A 21,626-nucleotide genomic window follows, 5' to 3' on the forward strand; every position below is an offset into this window, starting at 1 on the left:
AGGAGTTGTGATTGACTTTGGTGGAGGCAATACCTATACGGACAAAATTGTCTATCTGTGAAGAATGTACACAGGAATATGGTTGGTGACTTTGCACAGCCCTCCCTCATTTAAATCTAATTCACTTGCATGTCATGCCATCACCTCCCTGACGTCATGATCCTCTTCACGAACGAAGAACAAACATACAATAACAACAACAAAGAGGAATATGATTTATTTCTCTGTGCTAAATCCTACAACTCGTCATGTAAGACATTAAACAACATTCATGCAAAATGTATTGCACTAATGTACTCTGGCAATTTGGAAAGACTTTAATCATACCTAAGATATTTTATTGTACATACCAAAGTCGACCTTCTGGAATGCTTTTTAAATGAATGATGTCACTAAAGAACTATGATCTAGATAATTACATTCACACATAATGGTTCTCCCATCCAGGAACAAGTGCGATTTTTGTTCTTACTCTGGCTATCTGTAGAGTAGACCAGGGTAGATATAGAAGGGTCACACTAAGGGGCAGCTAGGTAGCGCAGTGGATAGAGCACCAGTCCTGGAGTCAGGAGGACCTGAGTTCAAATCTGGCCTCAAATATTTATTAGCAGTATGACACTGGGCAAGTCACTTCACCCCCACTGCCTCCCCTCCCCAAACCCCCCAAAATGAAAGTTCATGCTAAAACAGAATGGCCCTAAATGATCTGGCCTGGCTTTTTAGTAGTTGTTCAGAAGATGCCATCCCTTTCCACTACAGGTTAGTGGAAGTTTGTAGTACTACAGAAAATGTATTCTGGAATTTGTATAATTTATGTGAAGTACTGGTGATAGGTTCTTGATAGGCACATCTGGTACTTCTGGAATGCCTGGGATTTATTTTTGTGGATTTTGTATTCTTCTAATATGCTGAAGCTATTAATTGTTTTAATTAGTTTATGTCTGCTGATTTTCTGGGGTTTTATCATATCTATAAATAAGGATAATTTTGTTTCCCCTTTGTTGATGTTATGCCTTTAATTTCTTCCGGTTACTACTATCCCTAGCATTTCAGGAACTATTAAATGTTAGAAACAAGACAGCACATCCTTGCTTTATCCTCTATTTGTTAGGAAAGTTTTTAATATTTCTCCATTGCAAATAATACTAAATTTTGGTTTTAGATATCTACTTCTTATCATATTAAAGGGGCCCTTTCATATGCATCATTTTTAGGGTTTTTAAAGCATTTTTTAAGCATAAATTCGTGCTGTATTTTTAAACTCTATTCTAGCTTCTAGCACCAAGATGATTTGGACATAGACTTGATTCTGAATTCTTACTGTGCTTTCAGAAGCAGAGTTTCTGTCGTCAGTCTTCATTGTTGAAAACTGCATGTCACTAGGCTCTGATCGGACTGGAGTCTACAAAATAAAAAATAAAAACAATTTATGACTGTCGATCAAGTCCAATGGGGATTTATTTCACTTTTTTGGATATTCACATGGATACCTCTGCTCTGGCCCTGTGAATCTGATTACTGTCCCTCCTACCAGATCCCAATAATTCTCATCTCCAGGACGTTGCATATTTTATATCCTGTGCTTAGAATACCGTTTCTCTTCATTTCTGACACTCTATTTCTACCTTCAAGATTGGTTCATTTCACTTTTTCAATGACTTGAAGATATACAAGGCATATTCATCTAATTTTTGTCTGATGTAAAACTAGAGGGCTAATTAATACCCTGAATGAGAAACCAGGATTCAAAATCTCAACAGGCAGGAAAAATAGGCTATAATCAATAAGCTATGATTTGATGGGGCCAAATGTAAAATCTTGCACTTAAAATTTTTTAAAATCACTTGTACCAATTCACATGGAAAAGACTTGAGGCTTTTAGAGGACTGTAAACTCAAGTTTGCTACAGCTGCCAAAGAGCTAAAGTTATTTAGGTTGCATTAAAAGAATGGTATGTTCAGATAAAGAAAAGCAATAGCCTCTGAATACTCTGCAAAGGTTAGACTACAATTGGAATATTATGTTCAGTTCTGGGTGGTACAGTTTAAAAGGAACAGGCATCCAGAGGACAGCTAGCAAGATGCTGAGGGGTATTGAATCCTAAAGTTTGGGACCTTGAGAACAGGGCCCATTTTTCATTTTTGTCTTGATACCCAGTGCCTAGCACAGTGCCTTGCACATACATTGTGGGCACTCAATAAATGCTTGTTGAATTGAGTGAAAGTTTCTCATTAGATTTCATGTACGAGATGGAGAGATAGCATAGTAAGGTGGAATCATAATTGATTGAATGATCAAGCCCAAAGAACAATGACCAATCTCAATCTGCAGGTAGGGCTCTAATGAATGCCACTGAACTCTATTCTTGGCCCTGTTCTGTTAAAAAATATTCACTGAATAACTTGGATGAAAATACAGATATATGACAGGCTTATCAAATTTGAAAGAAAGACAGGAGACAGCTAACTTCTGGAAGAGTGAGGATCAGTGATAAGCCCACCACTAGGAAAGTCCTTCAGGTGGACATAGATCAATTAATCAACACTTTTGGGGTTACAAATCCACTTAACTCTTTTATCATTTAACCCACATTTCTTCATTTTTTTCCAAAAGGATATCATGACAAACTTTGCCAAATGCCTTACTATTTCTAAGGAATTCCTTTGATCATGATATCAAAAAAGGAAATTTTATGAGTTTGGAAAGACCTGTTCTTAGTGAACTCAAGTTAGTGTCTAGAGATGCCTGATTGACTTTTATGTGTTGAAAAACCATTCTTTTACTAATCCATTCTAGTAGGCTTCTAGAAATAAATGTTATCCTTACTGCTTTGTAATTTATGGAAATCTTTTTAAAAAAATTTATGACATCTCTCTGTATTCTAGTGTTTGAGTTCCATGATTCATAAAAATTTACTAACAATAATTCTACAATTATATCTATGAATTCTTTCAGTACCTTCAGAAGGTACAATTCATCTGGGCCAGGAGAACTGAACTCATTCAAAACAGCTATCTGTTCTCTTAATATTTCCTTTTGTAGCTTGAGTTTTAATTGACTCTTAACCATGTTTGCTCTATTCTATCTAGTTTGAAGATAATTTCACCTGTAAAATGCTTGCTGATTCAATGGTTTCATGGAGAAACAGTTAGCCTCAGAGTTAGGAAGACCTGGGTATAAATACAGCCTGTGACATATTCTAGCTATACGTGACCATGGGCATGTCACTTAATCTTTCTCTCTCTCTTAAATAAATTATTTATTTACTTGTTTTAACATTCCTTTTTTTAAACATTTTGAGTTTTAAATTCTCTCCCTCCCCCCAGCTCCTTCCCCACCCATTGACAAGGCAAGCAATATTGACATCAATTATGCATGAGAAGTCAGGCAAAACATATTTCCACATTAGCCCTGTTGTCAAAAAAAGCAAGAAAAATAAAGAAAATGAAAAAAGTCTGCTTTACTATACACTCAGAGTTCATCAGTTCTCTCTTTGGAGGTGGAGACATTTTTCATCATGGGTCTTTTGGGATTGTCTTGGATCACTGTATTGAGTAGGATAGCTAAGTCTTTCACATTGATTGTCCTTACGCTATTGCTGCCACTGGGTAAAATGTTCTTCTGATTTTGCTCACTTCATATATCACTTAATCGCTCAATGGTCTAGAAAGCAGAAAAGGCATATACTTGCACAAATAAAGAGAATTTCTTCATCTGGGAGTTCCCTTTATCAATAAATCATGGGTCCAGTTTCTATTGCTCTGCCTAAAGCGGATTCTTGAATACTGAATGGTGGTTAACTCATTGAATTCTGAAAGTTTTTTGCAATTTTTGTTTCCCATTACATATTATCCCACATAGAATCCAATTAAGTTAAAACCTGGAATTTTAATGGATGTGAGGTGTCAGGAAACTGCAATAAATGATGGTGCTAAATATAACCTCCCAATATCATGGAATATAAATTATTAGGAGAGGTTAGAAAATCTGTATATATATATATATATACAAGTTTATCTTAAAATGTCCTCCAAATTCACTGTCAGGATACAACCATAAAGAAGGTAATCCTCTTCAAATGTTCCTGAGATGAAGTAAGAGGGGAACAATATTTGAATTAGTATAGTACCAGAAACCCCATTCTAATAAATAAAGTATTTTTGGTATTTTCAAGATGCATTTAACAGCAAATAAATTTAAAATTCATATTCTGCCACAGAGTATAACAACTTTGGTTCATAGGAAAAATGTAAAATTTTGTATATTGGTTACATGACTAAGTTTTTAATGATGAAAACTTGCATTACCTGTCTTATGGTGTCACCTTCCTGATTACTAACTGTTATCATTTTATCTTCACTTCCCAATGCCAGTAGATTTTCTGAACTCCAACAGCCACACGTGATCCGCTTAGTGTGTTTACCTGAAAAGCAAACAGTCTTAGCTTAGACACATATTTTTTTTCAATAAAACACAACTGAAATCCTTAATGGCAATGAAATCTGAAAGCCTAAGCAGAATATTGAAAACTGGATTAACAGAGAAGAAATTAAGACATTCTTATGAAACTGATGTGCTACCATTCTTGTAATGGCACTTAATAGCAACATTTCCAAATAAAACATATTGCCAACATTTAATACATTTCAATAATAAGTTACTGAGAATAGGATCTCTTTCTGAAGTCTGATGATTATAAACAAGCCAATGCTAATATTTATTATATGGACATGAAGTCTAGCCCTAATATCAAAATAATATTCAATTTTTGGTTATATTTTACTGTTATACTGTTATATGAATTTAATTCCAAGAGAAGTAAATCCTGTAGTTAAATTCACTGCAATGCAAATTCACAGAAGATGTCAATTCAAGTTTCTTGAGAACAAGGAATATACTTATTACTACCTTTGAAACCCCTATTATCACCTAGTTTGGTGCAGTGCACCTTAATGATAGGCTAGGGACAGGGACAAGACCTGTGATTTCACTGATATAGGGAGCTCCAAGATGAAGAAACTCCTCTTCCAATACAGGTCTTACAGTCATAGAGAGATGTCTTATAAGCACTGAGAATTTAAGGGACATATCCTAGGTAAAATAGCTAGTATGTGTCAAGCAGGATTTGAATCCAGGTCTGTGGTTTCGAGGCCAGCTCTTACTGGTTTTTAGGCCATAAGCCATACTTAGCTTATATAATTTAGACTCTGAGAAGACCATCCTTTCCCCATTTTCCAAATGGATTATCCTGGAGCTTAAAGCTCCAGGTGGTGATAGTGGGTTAAGATGGCACAGGAAGGGCACAAAATGATGAGGAGCTGAGTGGTGTTAGAGATCTGGAACTATTCATTCTCCTCAGACAGACACCAAATTTTTGGTTCTGTTCATTGCTGCCAAAGTGGATACCCAATAATAACCCAAATGAAAAACCCAGGTGACTGGGGTGGAGGGTTACTGTTCCTTTGGTTATAGTTGAGATAGGAATAGGATTACCAGACCTGTTTTTGTTTGCAGGTGCTAATCAATTTATCACTAAGCACTTACTAAGCACCTACTATGTGTCAGGTACTATGCTGAAGATATAAAGACAAAACAAACTCAAACAGTCCTTGCTCCTCAAGGAGTTTCTATATTAGCACAGGAGACAAAAAGCACATGTATCAGTAGCTACGAAGTAAATACAAAGTAATTTGAGGTGGAAGCAATGTAGTTCGGGAGATCGAGAAAGATTTTATGTAGGTGGCACTTGGGCAGAATTTTAAAGAGAACTAGAACTCCTGAAGGGTGATATAAGGGAAGATTGCAGTCTAGGCATGGGGCACAGCCATTGCAAAGTCATGGAGGCAGGAGACAACAGTACTGAGTACATGCATCTCATGTCTTTGTACTGGCTTTAGGTCTGGAGGGACATTTTCACTAGTCATACATTGTGGGATACAGCTTTGGAGAGGTGAAATCCACAATGTCATAGAGCACTCTGCCAAAATTTAATATATTTCCAGTTACAACTTACCAAGGACGGGGATCTTTCTAGAAGTCTGACGATTATATATAAGCAAATTTCCCTTAATAGTTCCAGCAGCTAAGAATGCTCCATATTTTGACCAGAGAAGAAAAGACATCTGATCCCTGCAATATTTAAACATAACTATAAAGGATATTCATAGTAATAATCTTTAAATAAGTTGAAAATTATTTCATAAGGAATTGTAATCATCTGACTCAGAAGGCTGATTACCAAATTGCATCTCCTTTCTTCAGGATAAGAGAATCATAAGTTCAAAAAATATAGTAGAAAATCAGACAATTGACCTGAGGTTCAGTTAACAATGAAAAAAACTGTACAGATAAATACAGTATTCTGGTTATATTACAAATAATTAGAAGTAGGAAGAGGAAACACACAATTTATAAAATATAAGTTTTAATCGGCAGCATATACTTTATATCCACGTGTATATCTGTATTTTCTTTTTCTAAATGATACCAAGAGTTTTGATTTAACCTGTGTCACTGCATTTACAAAAATGTCAATCAAGTTATTATATTAGTTTAGATGCAGGTTTCATTTTCTTGCTTTTTGGACCAATATAGTAATAGTTTTAATGTTATTTTCATGTTTAAGAAATATCTGTTCTTGTTGGTTTCAAAGTAATACCAAGATATGACCTATACTTTGACCTGAGTTACAATTAAAGACAGTCCTGCAGCATGAGTGGAATGACTGAAAACCAAATGTGTGTCTGGCACAATTTTATTATATAGGATTAATAATTAGGTGGGAGATTATCTATGTTCTTAGCCTCTCTTCTTCCTTTTTTTCTCTTAATGATCATCTTAAATGGATGATCATTTTTAAAAAGCACTTTCACCCAAGAAGAAGAAAGTCAGTTTTCCATCTCATTTATCATTCTTTAAAAGTTTAACCTGGGAAGATAGGATAGAAATAGATAAAATAAGTTAAAAATACATAGACAATATTATGTTTTTCCAACATAAATACTTGTGGAAGTGCCTATGTTGAATCCAGCAATTGAAGGGCTGTGTAGAAGAGCTCTGGATTTGGAATCGAAAGATCTGAGTTCAAATCTTGGCTTTGTTATTTACTACTCATGGGACCTCTGCCAAGTCATTTGCCCTCTTTAAGTATCAGAGTCCTGATTGGTAATGACAAAGCTAAATCAGATGGCCACTGATGTCGCTTCCAGTTATAAGTTCCATGATATAACCCCAGAAATGTCTAAGAAGAGACATGAAGGTATGGGAATACAGAGACTGGAGAAAAGACTAAGGTGAGACATGATAGCTATCCTCATCTACTTGGGCTGGAATAGAAAGAATAGGTAGAAGCTACAAAGAGGCAGATTTTGGTTCCATATGAGAAAGATCTTTTCTAATGTAAAGAGATGAACTTCAGTGAAGGAAGCTCTAATAGGATCTAGTGAGCTTTTTTTTCTCACAGTCACAAGATTTAGAGATGGAAGATAGCTTGCACATCTAATTGTCACATTTATGGAAGTGAAAACTGACTCAAGGAGGTTAGCTAACTTGTACAAGGTCATGCAGCTAATAAACAGCTATGCTGAAATTCAAACAGGTCCTCTGACTAAAACCACTGCTATGTGGATTTTGCTACATTTCCCAGGCACTCAAACAAAGTGTGTATATAGCTGTCTGTCAGAGAAGATAAAAACTGTCCTATGCTATATACTTCCTATACACTAGGAAAGTATTCCTGCACTTATTAGGAAGTTGGAGTATATTTCCTCTAAGGTAACGTTCAACTCAGAGTCCAGATTTCAATACAATTTCACTTACTAAGTAAAACTACATCTGATTGATGTAATATAGAAATTAAAACAGAATACTCATATTCTCAAATTCCAAAAAGAATTGGGAGAACAATTTACTTAATTTAAAAGATGTTATTCAACATTTACTTGTATTGCAAAATATTAGACTGGGGATACTTTTTCTTATTTCTTGTAAAGCTAGTACTACTAGGGTTTTATTGGTTTTGCATTGTTTTTATTGGTGTTTTCATTGGTGTAGGGAGTTCCTGGTGAGGAAATATCAGATCTCCACTTTTTCTTCAACTTAATACTTTTATAGGCTGAGAGAAGTTAAATGACTTGCCCAGAGTCACACAACTAGTATGTATAAGAGGTGGGATTTGAACTTAGGTTTTTTCTAACTCCAAGGTCAGTTCTCTATCTCCTAGGCAACACTGCCTCTCTTAGGTAATATTGTACTACATGTTTTACTTGAACCAACATTTTTTCTTTTATAAATTAATAGCTGTGTATTTTCTTTAAAAATTTTTATTGATATCTTTTGTATTTTAGACTATGGTTATTTTTCGCTAATTTCTCCCCTGGCCACTGATCCTTCCTTATAGTAAAGAAAAATAGTTTAGCAAAACCAACTGACAAAAGAACAGCATCTGCCAGAAAAATGTTCTGATTATAAGAATATATCTTACTTTTTAAAAAAGCACATAAAGGTAGCCAAGATGGCATCTGGAAAGCAGGGACTGGTTTAAATTCTCCCCCAGGTCCCTCCAAACACCTGTAAAATATGGCTCTGAACAAATTCTAGAGTGGCAGAACCCACTAAATAGCAAAGGGAAGCAGGGCTCCAGTCCAGGACAGCCTGGATGGTCACTGGAAAGGGTCTATCACACAGAGCTGGGAGTCGAGCGGAGCACAGACTATCATGGGCCGTGCTAGGACCAACCAGATCGGGAGCCGGGTGGAACAATGAGTAGTGCCCTGAGTCAGTGAGCTGTGGCAGTTACCAGACTTCTCAACCCACAAATGCCAAAGACAACAGTGTTGGTTAGTGGGTAGAATTGCTAGAATGGAGTGAAAGGAGTTTGAGGTCAGCCCCAGCCCTGGGGCACAGAAGTGGTGCAGCTCTGGGGCTGCTTCCAGCTACAGTTGCTTCTGGCCCCAGGCCCACCAGGTGGGAGGAGTTAAGCCACAGATCAGAGCAGGAGTGCAGAGCCTGCTTGGATCTGAGTCACAGTCCAGGTTGGCAGTTCTTGGGGGAGAAGGAGCGCTGGTGTGGCAGAGCTTGCTGTGTAGAAGTAGCTCTGAAAACAGCAGCACAAGGCCCCTAAAGCTTGGGACAAAGTACTCTGTACTCTACAAGCAGTCATACCCTGACAAAAAGCTCAAGGGTCAAGTAGTTGGCTGGGAACATGAACAGGCAGTGCAAACGGACCCAGATTCAGACTCAGACTTTGGAATCTTTTTTTGGTGACAAAGAAGAGCAAAACATATAGTCAGAAGAAGTCAACAAAGTCAAAAAGCCTACATCAAAAGCCTCCAAGAAAAACAGGAATTGGTCTCAGGCCATGGAAAAGCTCAAAAAGGATTTGGAAAAGCAAGTAAGAGAAGTAGAGGAAAAATTGGAAAGAGAAATGAGAATGATGCAAGAAAATCATGAAAACAAGTCAATGACTTGCTAAAGGAGACCCCCAAAAATACTGAAGAAAATAACACCTTAAAAATAGACTAACTCAAATGGCAAAAGAGCTCCAAAAAGCCAGTGAGAAGAAGAATACCGTGAAAGGCAGAATTACCCAAATGGAAAAGGAGGTCCAAAAGACCACTGAAGAAAATACTACCTTAAAAATTAGATTGGAGCAAGTGGAAGCTAATGACTTTATGAGAAATCAAGATATTATAAAACAGAACCAAAGGAATGAAAAAATGAAAGACAATGTAAAATATCTCATTGGAAAAACCACTGACCTGGAAAATAGATCCGGGAGAGTAATTTAAAAATTATTGGACTATCTGAAAGCCACGATCAAAAAAAGAGCCTAGACACCATCTTTCAAGAAATTATCAAGGAAAACTGCCCTGATATTCTAGAGCCAGAGGGTAAAATAGAAATTAAAAGAATCCACTGATCACCTCTTGAAAAAGATCCCAAAAAGAAAACTCCTAGGAATATTGTAGCCAAATTCCAGAGCTCCCAGATCAAGGAGAAAATACTGCAAGCAGCCAGAAAGAATATTGTGGAAACACAATCAGGATAACACAAGATCTAGCAGCTTCCACGTTAAGGGAATGAAAGGCTTGGAATATGACATTCTGGAGGTCAAAGGACTTGGGATTGAAACCAAGAATCACCTACTCAGCAAAACTTAGTATCATGCTCCAAGGCAAAATATGGATTTTCAATAAAATAGAGGACTTTCAAGCTTTCTCAATGAAAAGACCAGACAAGAATCAAGAGGAGCATGAAAAGGAAATCATAAGGGACTTACTAAAGTTGAACTGTTTTGCTTACATGCCTACATGGAAAGATGATGTGTGTAATTCATGAGACCTTTCTTAGTATTAGGGTAGTTGAAGGGAATATACATATACATAGACAGAGGGCACAGGATGAGTTGAATATAGAGGGATGATATCTAAAAAAATAAAATAAAATCAAATTAAGGGATGAGAGAGGACTATATTGAGAGAGGGAGAAAGGAAGAGATAGAATGGGGTAAATTATCTCACATAAAAGTGGCAAGAAAAAGCAGTTCATTGGAAAGGAAGAGGGGGCAGGTGAAGGGGAATGAGTGAATCTTGCTCTCATCGGATTTGACTTGAGGAGGGAATACCATACACATTGAACTGGGTATCTTACCCCACATGAAAGTAGGGGGGAGGGGATAAAAAAGGGGGACAATAAAAGGGAGGCAGATAGGGGGAGGAGGTAATCAAAAGCAAACACTTTTGAAAGGGGACAGGGTCAAGGGAGAAAACTGAATAAAGGGGGACAGGACAGGAGGGAGGGAAGTATAGTTAGTCTTTCAGAACATGACTATTTATGGGAGTGTTTTGTACAATGATATGAGTGTGGCCTATGTTGAATTGCTTGCCTTCTTAGGGGAAGAGGGGAGAGAATTTGGAACTCAAAGTTTTAAAAGCAGATCCTCAAAAAAAAGGCTGTTTTTGCATGCAACGGGGAAATACGATATACAGGCAATGGAGCATATAAATCTATCTTGCCCTACAAGAAAGTAAGGGGAAAAGGGATGGGGGGGAGGGGAAGAGGGGGTCATAGAAGGGAGGGCTGACTGGGGAACGGAGCAATCAGAATATATGCCATCTTAGAGTGGGGGGGAGGGTCGAAATGGGGAGAAAATCTGTAACTCAAAATCTTGTGGAAATCAATGCTGAAAACTAAAAAATATCAATTAAAAGAACTACCAAAAAAGCACATAAAAATAAAAATTAGGGAAAACATAATCAACAACCACATATAGGGTATTTAAAATATACAATACTGTCAAAATCAAAATTGGAATAATTATAAACTCTTAAGTAAAGCTTTTAAGAATAAAAAGTTATTAGTTCTTCTCAGCAATGCAAGGTTCTACAACAACGCCAAAGGCTCATGATGGAAAATGCTATCCATATCCAGAGAAAGCATTATGGAGCCTGAATTTGTATTGAAGTGTACTATTTGCTCTCTTTTTTGGTTTTGTTTTGTATCTTCTTTCTCATGGTTTATTCTATTGGTTATAATTCTTCTTTAGAACACGACTACTGAGAAAATATGTTTAATATGAATGTATATGCAGAGCCTATATCAGACTGCATGCTGTCTTAGGGAGGGGAGGGAGAAAATTTAAAACTCAAAAGGTTGTGTAACTGAATGTTGTAAACTAAAAATAAATAAATAAATTTAAAATAAAAAAGAAATAAAATTGAATATGCAAAAAAAGACTGATGCCCAACAAAAATTATGTTGAAACAAACAAACAAAAAAGAATAAAAAGTTATCCTTACCTCATGCCACTGTCCAACTGGCTGATTTTATTTGTATTGGCATCCCACAAATAGATGGAACTAGATTTCTCAGAAATCACTGCTAGGGTATCTCCCTCTTTATCCCAATCCATGGCAACACAGTTACTTTTTAAAAATAGAAAACAAATGGTTAACCATAAATACAACTAGAGAATGATAATAAATTGTCTGTAAAGTTTTTATTCCCAAAAAGCCCATTTGTTTGTGGGTATCCAACCTGGAGAATGAGTTACTGTGCAAGGAGAAAAAAGTTCGAATGTAATTATTCCATATGAGACAGCAGAGTTCAATTTTCCTTCTAACAAGTTAAATAAACATTCTAAAAAGTTAAATAAACATTTGCTTTTAGGTGCTGGGAATACAAAGGCAAAAACAAGACAGTTATTGTCCTCAAGGAATTTCCAATTATTGTTTGTATAATCAGGATCTAGCTGTATAGTATGCTTCACTTTTATGGTTTGTAATTATTCTATTCGTGATGAACCAATTACAATATCTTCCTATTTCTTATATGACTTTTCAGCTGTTATTTTAGGATTTTATTTTTTAAAGAATATGTTAACATATATGTGTGTATATGTAAATAAACATGTGTATATGTATATACATATATTTGTAAATATAAGTATTGGTTAACATCTAAAAGAAAACCTGCATATTCGAATTTTTTAAAAAAACTTTCTTTACACTGTTAAAATTTATGTAATGATTAGATCCTTAAAATAACTCTCTCAGGGATTTGCGGAAACTATATACCAATATATGCCTTTCATTGATCCTGACCTGATCAGTCAACAGGCTTTTTAACAATCTCCTATACTTAGGGGCTGGTAATACAAAAAAAACAAAAAACAAAACAAAACTGAAATAGCCCTTCTCCTCAAGGAACTTACATTTTAATTAGGGAGACAACATATACATAAATATATACAAAATAAAGTTACACATACAAACACATACACACACATATTTATATATTTTGTAAGGAGGGCACCAGCAGTTGGGAGGGAATCAGGAAAGGTTTTAAGAAAGGTAAAATTTTAGCTTTAAATGATACAAAGGATTCTAGGAGTCCTCAACTTCCTCATCTATAAAACGAAAGGGCTGGACTAGATGACCTCTCAGATCTCTTCTACCTCCAAAACTAGGATCCTATGACCAATCACACCTGTTCTGGTTATACTCTCTTCTTTTCCCAAACTCAACCTTTTAGTTCACCAGTTCAACTGTACAATTTATTCTCTGTTCTCTAATCTCTTACTCCCTTGCCCTACTACCACTCATGCATTGCAGACCTCAACCCTGTATAACTGCTGTCATCAGTTTCCTCCAATAACCACAACAGAATGATGAATAAAACTGGAAGAAGTCTCACGGCTGTGCTGCGTCCACTCTACATTCATGTTATCTAACCTCACTCAACCATCTTTTCACTGCCCCCCAACAGATTTTCTCTTCTATTTCCCTCCCCATCATCTGTCCCACACCTCTTCTCTCCTTGGGCTACCCACAGCACCCCCTTGGCTGAAGATCACATTTCATAAATTGAAAAATTAGAGGCCATCTCAGCAATACAAGGTTCTAAGACAGTTCCAAAAGACTCATATTGGAAAAAGCTATCCACATCCAGAGAAAGAATTATGGAGTCTGAATGCTGATTGAGGCAAACTTATTTGCTCTTTTTTTTCCTTCTTTTTTAGTTTTGTTTCTTCTTTCTCACGGTTCATTCCATTGGTTATAATTCTTCTTTACAATATGACTATTGTGTAAGTAAGTTTAATGTGAAGGTATATGTAGAACCTATGTTGGATTAAATGCCATTTTGGGGGTGGGAAGAGGGAGGGGGAGAAAATTTGGAACTCAAAACTTGTGGAACTGAGTGTTGTAAACTAGAAATAAAAAATAAATTAAAAAAACCCAACCCCCCCCAAAAAAAAACCAAATGAAAAATTGATGGAATTTCCATTTTTTCAATCCCTTAATATCATCTCTCACTATCTCCTTCTTTGGTCCATAATAGGGAGCCCTTCTCCCTGCCAAGGTCAACTCTTTTACTTGTACCCTTGATCCTGTTCCCTCCTGTTTTTTTCTAGCAGATGGTCTCCATGACCATCATCCTTCTTTCGGTAGTCTTCAGTCTCTTACTATTTACTGATTCCTTCCATGTTGCCTACAAACATGGTTAAGTCTCCCTCATCCTTAAAACCCCTCATTAGACCATGCCTTGCTCCAAGCTACTGTCTTTTGTCTTTCCTTTCTCAGCCAGACTTCTTGAAAAAGCTATCTAAACTTATTGCCTATACTTTCTCTCCTCTTAGGTGTAAAACCCTTTTCAATCTGGCTTCTGACCTTGTTCAACTGAAAATACTCTTCTAAAGTTGCCAAGGATCTGTTCATTGTAAAACTGAATGAACTCTAATCCTTGAGTTTTCTGTAGCATTTGACACTGTTGAAACATCCCCTCCTAGTGGATGGTTTTTCTTCTCTGGGTTTTTGTGACTGCTGTCTTAGCTCTGGCAGCTCTTCAGCCTCCTTTGATGGTTCATTGTTCATGTCATGCTACCTAAATGTAGGTATATCCCCAAAGCTGTCCTGAGATCTCTTTTCTCTTGATGAAAAGGAGACACTTTACTTTCTCACTTGGCAACTTCATCAGCTCTCATGGATTTATTTATCATCTCTATGCATGAGATTCCCAGATCCATATATCTATACCTTGAATGGATGATCTGCTCATCCTCTCAAAATCCCCACCTTCCTTCACAATTCAGCTCGTGTCATCCCCTACATAGTGTCATCTCCTTCCTGAGTGTCAGTTCCTGGTACTCTTTTCCCCAAGTTGCATATATTTTGCTTTTACTTATGCATATACTTTGTTTCCCTCCAATAGAATGTTCTTGAGTACAGGGACTGCTTCATTTTTATCTTCATCTTCAGTGCCTAACACACAGGACACCTTGAATTCTTGTTGAACAGATGAATTAATGAAAAAACACATATGGAACTGTGACAATAAAGAAGAATGGTTGGTGTGTGACTTTTGGAACTGGGCTTATTACTTTAAACTCTCATTCATTATTTCTCCATCTTTATGAATACACATTGAAATGGATCTTTGATCTTACTGATTTCAAAGTTCCCTCCACTGATGCAGATTGCAGCCCATCCATGCCTGCCCATTTTGAATAAGTTGTCTGTGTCCTCCTATTCATCTGCCACAGGGGGTCCACAGTGTTTTAGAGGCCTTCCTTGAGTCTGCTGACCTTTCAAGCACATTAGGGGAGGACTCTGACTATCCATTTGTAATTCTTTGCCTTTTCTTCCAATCATACAATTTCTTGGTGTCATTTTTCACTCCAGTTTTTCTTCCGAGTGCCTCGTTGGGGGCCTGCTTACATCCACTATCTGCTTCTTTGTTGTGTTCTGTGAGATACTGATTTTTAGTTCTTTAGAGATTGTTGTATTTTATGTCTTTCTGCCCAATACTTTCAGTATTAATAGCAACACTTACAGAATCTTGTTATTAAAAAGATAGGCTTTCATGGGAAGTTTGGGTTCATTAAAGAAACTTTATAATTTCTCCATGGCAATCTAGCTTGCTCTCCTCCTCAAGCTAGTTGTCTGTCTCTACTTACGCACATAGATATGCACACACACACACACACATATGAACATATGGATGAGCTCTCTCACAGAGTAGAGAGGGCTGCTGAAGCAATGGGGCACCTTAAGGGAGAAACAGGAGTCAACAAGTGCCAGGCAAGTCAAACTACCACCACCACCTTGATCCCCATCTCCTCTTTGACCCTGATGGAGATAGCCCAGGGTTCTGAACCCAAGAACCTTTGTAACATCAATGCTTCCAGTCCAGTTCCCATAACCATCATTTTAGGAAGCTACTCCTGTGGAGGTGCAGCCTGGTAATTACTACAGCCTCATCCACTGAAGACCCAGAAAAGAGAGTTCTTCCACCAAAGTGCTTGGCATTGTCAAACAGTTCAACATTGAAAAATAATAGGATTTTATCAATGGAAATGACATTAAAGAGGAGGAATTAAGATCTGCTTTGCTGCTTTACCCTAAGGACTATGGGACCTTTCCACTTGACTTGAAGCTGAAACCCTTCATATGTATCGTCTCCCTCATTAGAATGTGAGCCCCCTGAGATCAGACACTTTAACTTTCCTATTTATATCCCCAGGACTTATCACAATGTTTTTGCATATAATAAAAATTTAATAAATGCTTCATTCATTCATTCTATAAGTCATCTATAGGTCATTTATTCTACAGGTTGTCCATTCAAATGAATGTTTTGATTTGGGAAATAGTTGCCCTTCACCTATTCAGTCTCTGTGGATATTTATGTAAAATTCCTTTAGGCAAGCACAGATTTATTCCAGGGGGCTCTCCCATGTCGCAATAAGCAAAATGGTATTCACAAACTTCATTATCTGGAGGACCTCACTATCCACAAGGAAGCCCTCTTCAACTTAGACTCTTTGCCAACACATCTGGCGAGCATATATCTCCCTGCCTTACGCCTTGCTTAATGTTTGTAATTAGAGGGTTGCTGAACAGTTAGTCCTGTTGTTCTACCTTTCAAGGAATTTTGAATAATTTTTATGTACGGATGGGAGACACTTTGTTGAAAAGTGTTTTTCTCTACAGTTTTAAATGCTTTTTCATAATCACACATTCACATATACAACAACTTTACTTTGTCATGTTTATAAATTTAATTCTTTATTTATAGTTAATAAATACTTTAATCAATGCTGAAATAATCACAAAATAGCAGATAAAAGACATAAAATTCCATTTAATTGTGGTTGTCAGGAAGAAGAACAAAAAAGCTAAAAAAAACTTTTGGATTTCTTTTTGTACTTACCCAGGCAAATTAATTTCACTTCTTTTTTGCCCATGACGATCAAAGATTTTTACAGTATGATCAGCTCTAAAATAATATTAGAACACAAACATATGAGATGTTTAGAAATGACATAGTAACTTCCCTCAAGGAGCTCACATTCTATTGTAGGATACAACACATACGCATTAAATAAATAATAAGCATATAAAATAATACTAAAGGATTTCAAGAGGGAGAGTACTAGAGTATCAGGAAAGGCCTTGCATAGTAGATGGCATTGCACTTGTGCCTTGAAAGAAAGCAAGGATTCTAGGAGACAAAAATGATAGTGTGCCTTCCAGACATGAGTGATAACTTATGCAAAGGCATGGGGGAAGGAGATGAGATGAGCTGCTAGTCCAGTTTGAATGGAACAGTGTGTCAGAAGGGGAGTAATATGAAAAACTGAAAAAACAGAAGAAAGCCAGATCATAGAGGTTTTATATTACAGGCTGAAGAGTTTAATGCATGACATTGTAGAACTGTTTAAATCTTATGGATACAATCGACAATGTGATGTTTTCTTACCCTGTTACAGCTAGGTAGTTTCCTAATGTCTTCTGCCAGGTGAACTGTAGTGGAGTACCTAGCCAAGACCTTTCTAATAGAGTAAAAACTTTCTGGAAAAAAATGAAACAACAAAAGTTTAATTTCTGATGTTCAAAATGTATATTTCAGGGTCCATTTAAAAAAAAAACATTAAATCAACATGATGACAATATTGGAAAACATGCACTGTAACCTTGTTGTTTTTTTTTTTTTTTTTTTTTGCAGGGGGAAGGCACGGCAATTGGGGTTAAGTGGCTTGCCCAAGGTCACACAGCTAGTAAGTATGTCAAGTGTCTGAGGCCGGATTTCAACTCAGGTCCTCCTGACTTCAGGGCCGGTGCTCTACTCGCTGCGCCACCTAGCTGCCCTGCGCTGTAACCTTACTAAAAACACTACTCCACTATCAAGTAGAATTCAGTATAAGGCAGGCATACTTTAAACTTTATCCAAAGAGAATTAGATGTAAGAACTTTTTTTACAAGGCAGTTTTACTTTAAGTTGGATGTATGGTATTTACTTCCCAAGTATCAATATAGGTGAGACTTTGTAACATATTGAAATGTATTATAAAGTTTTGAAATTCCAAAGATTTTGAGGATTTAAATAAACTCTTGCTTGGCATCATTGATTTCAGCATTATAATGTTAAAGTTTAGAAATAAAGTTATGTTTAAAATTTCAACTATGAAGTCAACTAAACTTGTGTGATAATTCTTTTAAAATCCTATTTTTCCTTTTTCTTCAGTTACATTATCTTCATTATTCACCAGCTTGCAAATTCTTCATTTGTCCCTTCTGCACTAGTCTATTTGTCAAAGGCTTATTTCTTTCTCTTTCACCCAGACATTTTGAAACATAGCAGTGACACAGGAGGCTTGGAGGCACTGCTTACTAGATGTGCAAGTTTACTTCAGTACCAGGGAGTTATCTCAATTTTTAAGCATAATGGACAAATGGTAACCTTACCATGTGCAAAAGCAGATATAAAAGCCTGAAACTAGTAAAGATGATTTCATATAGGTCTGGCCTGTGGCAACATGTTATATTCTTTCAAAGATCAAAACTGAACATTATAACCAATAGAGAAAGAAGAAGAGGAAATGTGTTACTCTTTCTTAAAAGTATACTATAAGAATACTTTAAAGGTATTTAAATACTTTAAATACATTAAAATGATACTATGATAATAATATATGCTATGATAATAATACCTTCAATGTATACAATATTTCTTAATTTTTTTTAAAGCTCAAGGTACTTAAACAGTAAGAGTAAGAATATCTGGTTTCTAATTCCACCTCTGAAATTTACTTACTAGGCTTGTAACTTTGTTATTTAATCTTTATACTTAGTTTTCTTATGTTAATACTGGAATAATAATAATATCTGTGCTACCCATCTTATATTTTTGTGAAGATCAAATGAGATACTGTAAACTCCATAAACAGAAAAAGTTTGACCTTTATTATTAATTTTCTATTGTTGTGGTGTTTAGGGAGGCATTGAAATGCAGTAAAAGAATCCTGGACTTGGAGTCACCTGGGCTAAAACTACCCCCCTGGCACTTAACTACTGTGAAAACATGGTTAAGTCACATAGCCTTTCTGAGCTTCAGTTTCCTCATCTGTCAAATGGGGATATTAGTACCAGTAACACCTACTTCATAGAATTATAATAAGAATCAAAGTATATTGGGCATATAAAGTGTTTTGTAAATTTTAAAGCACATATAAAGTCATTTATTATAATCCAAAAATAAAGTGATTACTTCTTATTCTTCTGCACTGCCAATAGATGATAGCTTGTTGGGTGGTCTTTTTTTTCTGGATGATCCTACCAGAAGGATGAGGAAACTGTTCTTCAAAAACTCATAGAAAGGGGCAGCTAGGTGGCGCAGGGAGTAGAGCCCTGGCCCTGGAGTCAGAAGCACCTGAGTTCAAATCTGACCTCAGACACTTGACACATTTACTAGCTGTGTGACCTTGGGCACTTAACCCCAACTGCCCTGTCAAAAAACAAAAACTCATAGAAAAGCAATAAAATAAATTAGTTATTTTAGGGGCTGAAGATAAGAGCTGTAATGCAAAAAAAAACTGCTTAGATTCTGGGGTATATGTACAAAGAGGATAATGGATCTTTATAAGAATAACTGTGCTATTAAAATTAAATGAAATAAAAATAAAGTGCTATTAAAATTAAATGAAAAATGAAATAATGTATATGTGCAAAGAGGATAATGGATCTTTATAAGAATAACTGTGCTATTAAAATTAAACGAAATAATGTAAACACTGTATTTTGAAGGTGGGAAGAATGAGAGGATTTTGTGGCTGAGTCAATCCAGCAGATAATTCAGAGAATTTAAAACTTCATGGGAAGTACTGTAAAATGGAAAATTCACATACAGATAACTGATAGCTAATAAGCATTTATGGCCTTTCTATCTCTAACAACTTGGGATTTTATGATTTTGGTCTGATGATATTCTTTCACACCTGTGCATTAGGGGTAGAGATGAGGGTGATGAGGATAAGCATTACCTTAAATTTGCAGGCCAGATACTGAATCCAATTTAGATCCCTTTGATACCCCATCAGCTTATCCTCACTTCAAGATACTTATCAATGACTTCTCTTTTTACTTAAGGATACTCTCTGATACTCTGACTAGTCTTTAAACATTCCTGGCGTTGGGATGGCTAAGTTAATGCACAACTCACTAGGTAATGTGACCTTCAAGACAATAATTCACTTGCGTATGCTCATCAATCAATTTAAGGGGACTGGACTCTATGACTTCCAAGGTTCCTTTACCCAGTGCTGACGTTTCAGCATTTAGGTGCATAGGAAGGTAGTGAGAAGTTGGAAGGTAGAGGAGTGGGAAGGAACTTTAATAAAGCCCAGCCACTCGTTTGACAGATGAGGGAACTGAGGCCCACTGAAGTAAAGCGACTAGTTCAAGGTTGCAGAGACAGGATTCGAATTCAAGTCTTGCAACTGCATGTTCGGGGCTCTTCTTTCCCTTGCACCGTCAGCGGTTCACTCTTCAAGCCCCGCTTTCAATTTTGGAAACTACTAGAGAGAGTCCTGCAATCAGGAAAGGGGGAATACTTCTTTTTTACTCCTCTTCTTCCCTTTGGGTAACCTAAGCCCCGCTTGTCACCCTCTGTTCCCCCCTTTCCCTTCACCCCCTGGCGAGGCGGGGTGGAGGACACATGTGGCCTCCTCACCCGAAAGGGCAGCTGGGTGAGAGAGAAGGTGAGAAAAGACGGGACGCCTTGGTCTGCCTCCCCCGGGGATGCTCGAGGTATTTACCTTCATCGCTAGGCTCCAGCCGCCTCCCAAACGAGCCACTGCGCAGAAGCATACCTTCTCCTGCTGGGCTGCTGCCGCGTTCCCCGTCACCCAGGAGACTCTCCAGGCTCAGCCAATCCGCGTTGACAAGACTGGAGTAGGCGGGGCTTCTTGGACGAAAGAGCGGGAGTTTCCGCGAGATTTTACGAACTCAAGTCGAGGGACGTAAGCGGTAGAGTAAAGACTAACGCAGAACGTTCCTACCTTGGGGGCGGGGAAATGGGACTTTGTGTCACGTGATTGAAGCGAAGCCTCGCTATAGGACAGTCGCAAGCGTGAAGATCCTGGCTCCATTAATTGGTCCGGGGCGCGCTAGGGAGAGGAGGGTAGCGCGAGCCCTGGGACTGCGCTTGCGCAGTGTTTCCTGCTCTCTGGGTAGTAGTGACCGCTGGTGTCTTCGGAGGTTTCTCTAGCGAGATGAAGGTGCCGAGTGACCGTTAAACAGAGGCGGGGAGGGGCACGCCATCACCTCGGCCCCTCTCCCTGAGCTCGAGGGCGCTGTTCGCCCAACCCTGCTGAGGGAGGCGGGTGGAGGGCCAGCCTGGGTCCGCTTCTGCCTCGCCCGCCCCTCTTCCCTTGCAGCCCTGGGTTTGGGAGGGAGGGAGGAGCTCGGAGGGTCGTCCTTTTTCCCACCCCCACCCCGTCCCGCGGCCCTCTAAGGACCTTGTCTGTTCTTTCCCATTGGTCGTACTTTGCCCATTTCAAGTTTTCTCCCAGTCGCAGTATTTGATATTTATCACGTTATCAGTTGGTTAAATACCGCAGGTGCCTGGCCCTCCCTAAATACCTCCCCCTTTAGGAACCCTTGGCTAGCTAACAACCACCGATGGACTAAATAGTGTTGTTCAGTCGTTTCCGAGTCTCCGCGACCTTATTTGGAGTTTTCTTGGCAAAGATACTGGAATGGCTTGCCATTTTCTTTCCCCCCATATTTTCTGGATGAGGAACTGTGTGGCAAAGGATTAAGTGACTTGCCCAGGGTCACACAGCTAGT

General features: G+C 37.6%; 1 protein-coding gene across 1 annotated transcript in view; it reads right to left on the minus strand.

Annotated features, from left to right (window-relative positions):
* WDR19 (WD repeat domain 19) overlaps positions 1–17,346 on the minus strand; it is an 87,839-nt gene extending 70,493 nt beyond the window's left edge. Inside the window, exons 1-6 of the mRNA XM_036762333.1 lie at positions 17,260–17,346; positions 16,711–16,776; positions 11,799–11,924; positions 6,014–6,129; positions 4,308–4,423; positions 1,322–1,402 (exon numbers count right to left, since the gene is read on the minus strand). Of these exons, the coding sequence (XP_036618228.1) occupies positions 1,322–1,402; positions 4,308–4,423; positions 6,014–6,129; positions 11,799–11,911 (426 nt within the window). The 5' untranslated portion in view covers positions 11,912–11,924; positions 16,711–16,776; positions 17,260–17,346. The remainder of the gene's footprint in view (positions 1–1,321; positions 1,403–4,307; positions 4,424–6,013; positions 6,130–11,798; positions 11,925–16,710; positions 16,777–17,259) is intronic.
* Positions 17,347–21,626: the final 4,280 nt, after the last annotated feature.

Source organism: Trichosurus vulpecula, chromosome 6, assembly GCF_011100635.1.
Source record: "Trichosurus vulpecula isolate mTriVul1 chromosome 6, mTriVul1.pri, whole genome shotgun sequence".
Lineage (NCBI taxonomy): Eukaryota > Metazoa > Chordata > Mammalia > Diprotodontia > Phalangeridae > Trichosurus > Trichosurus vulpecula.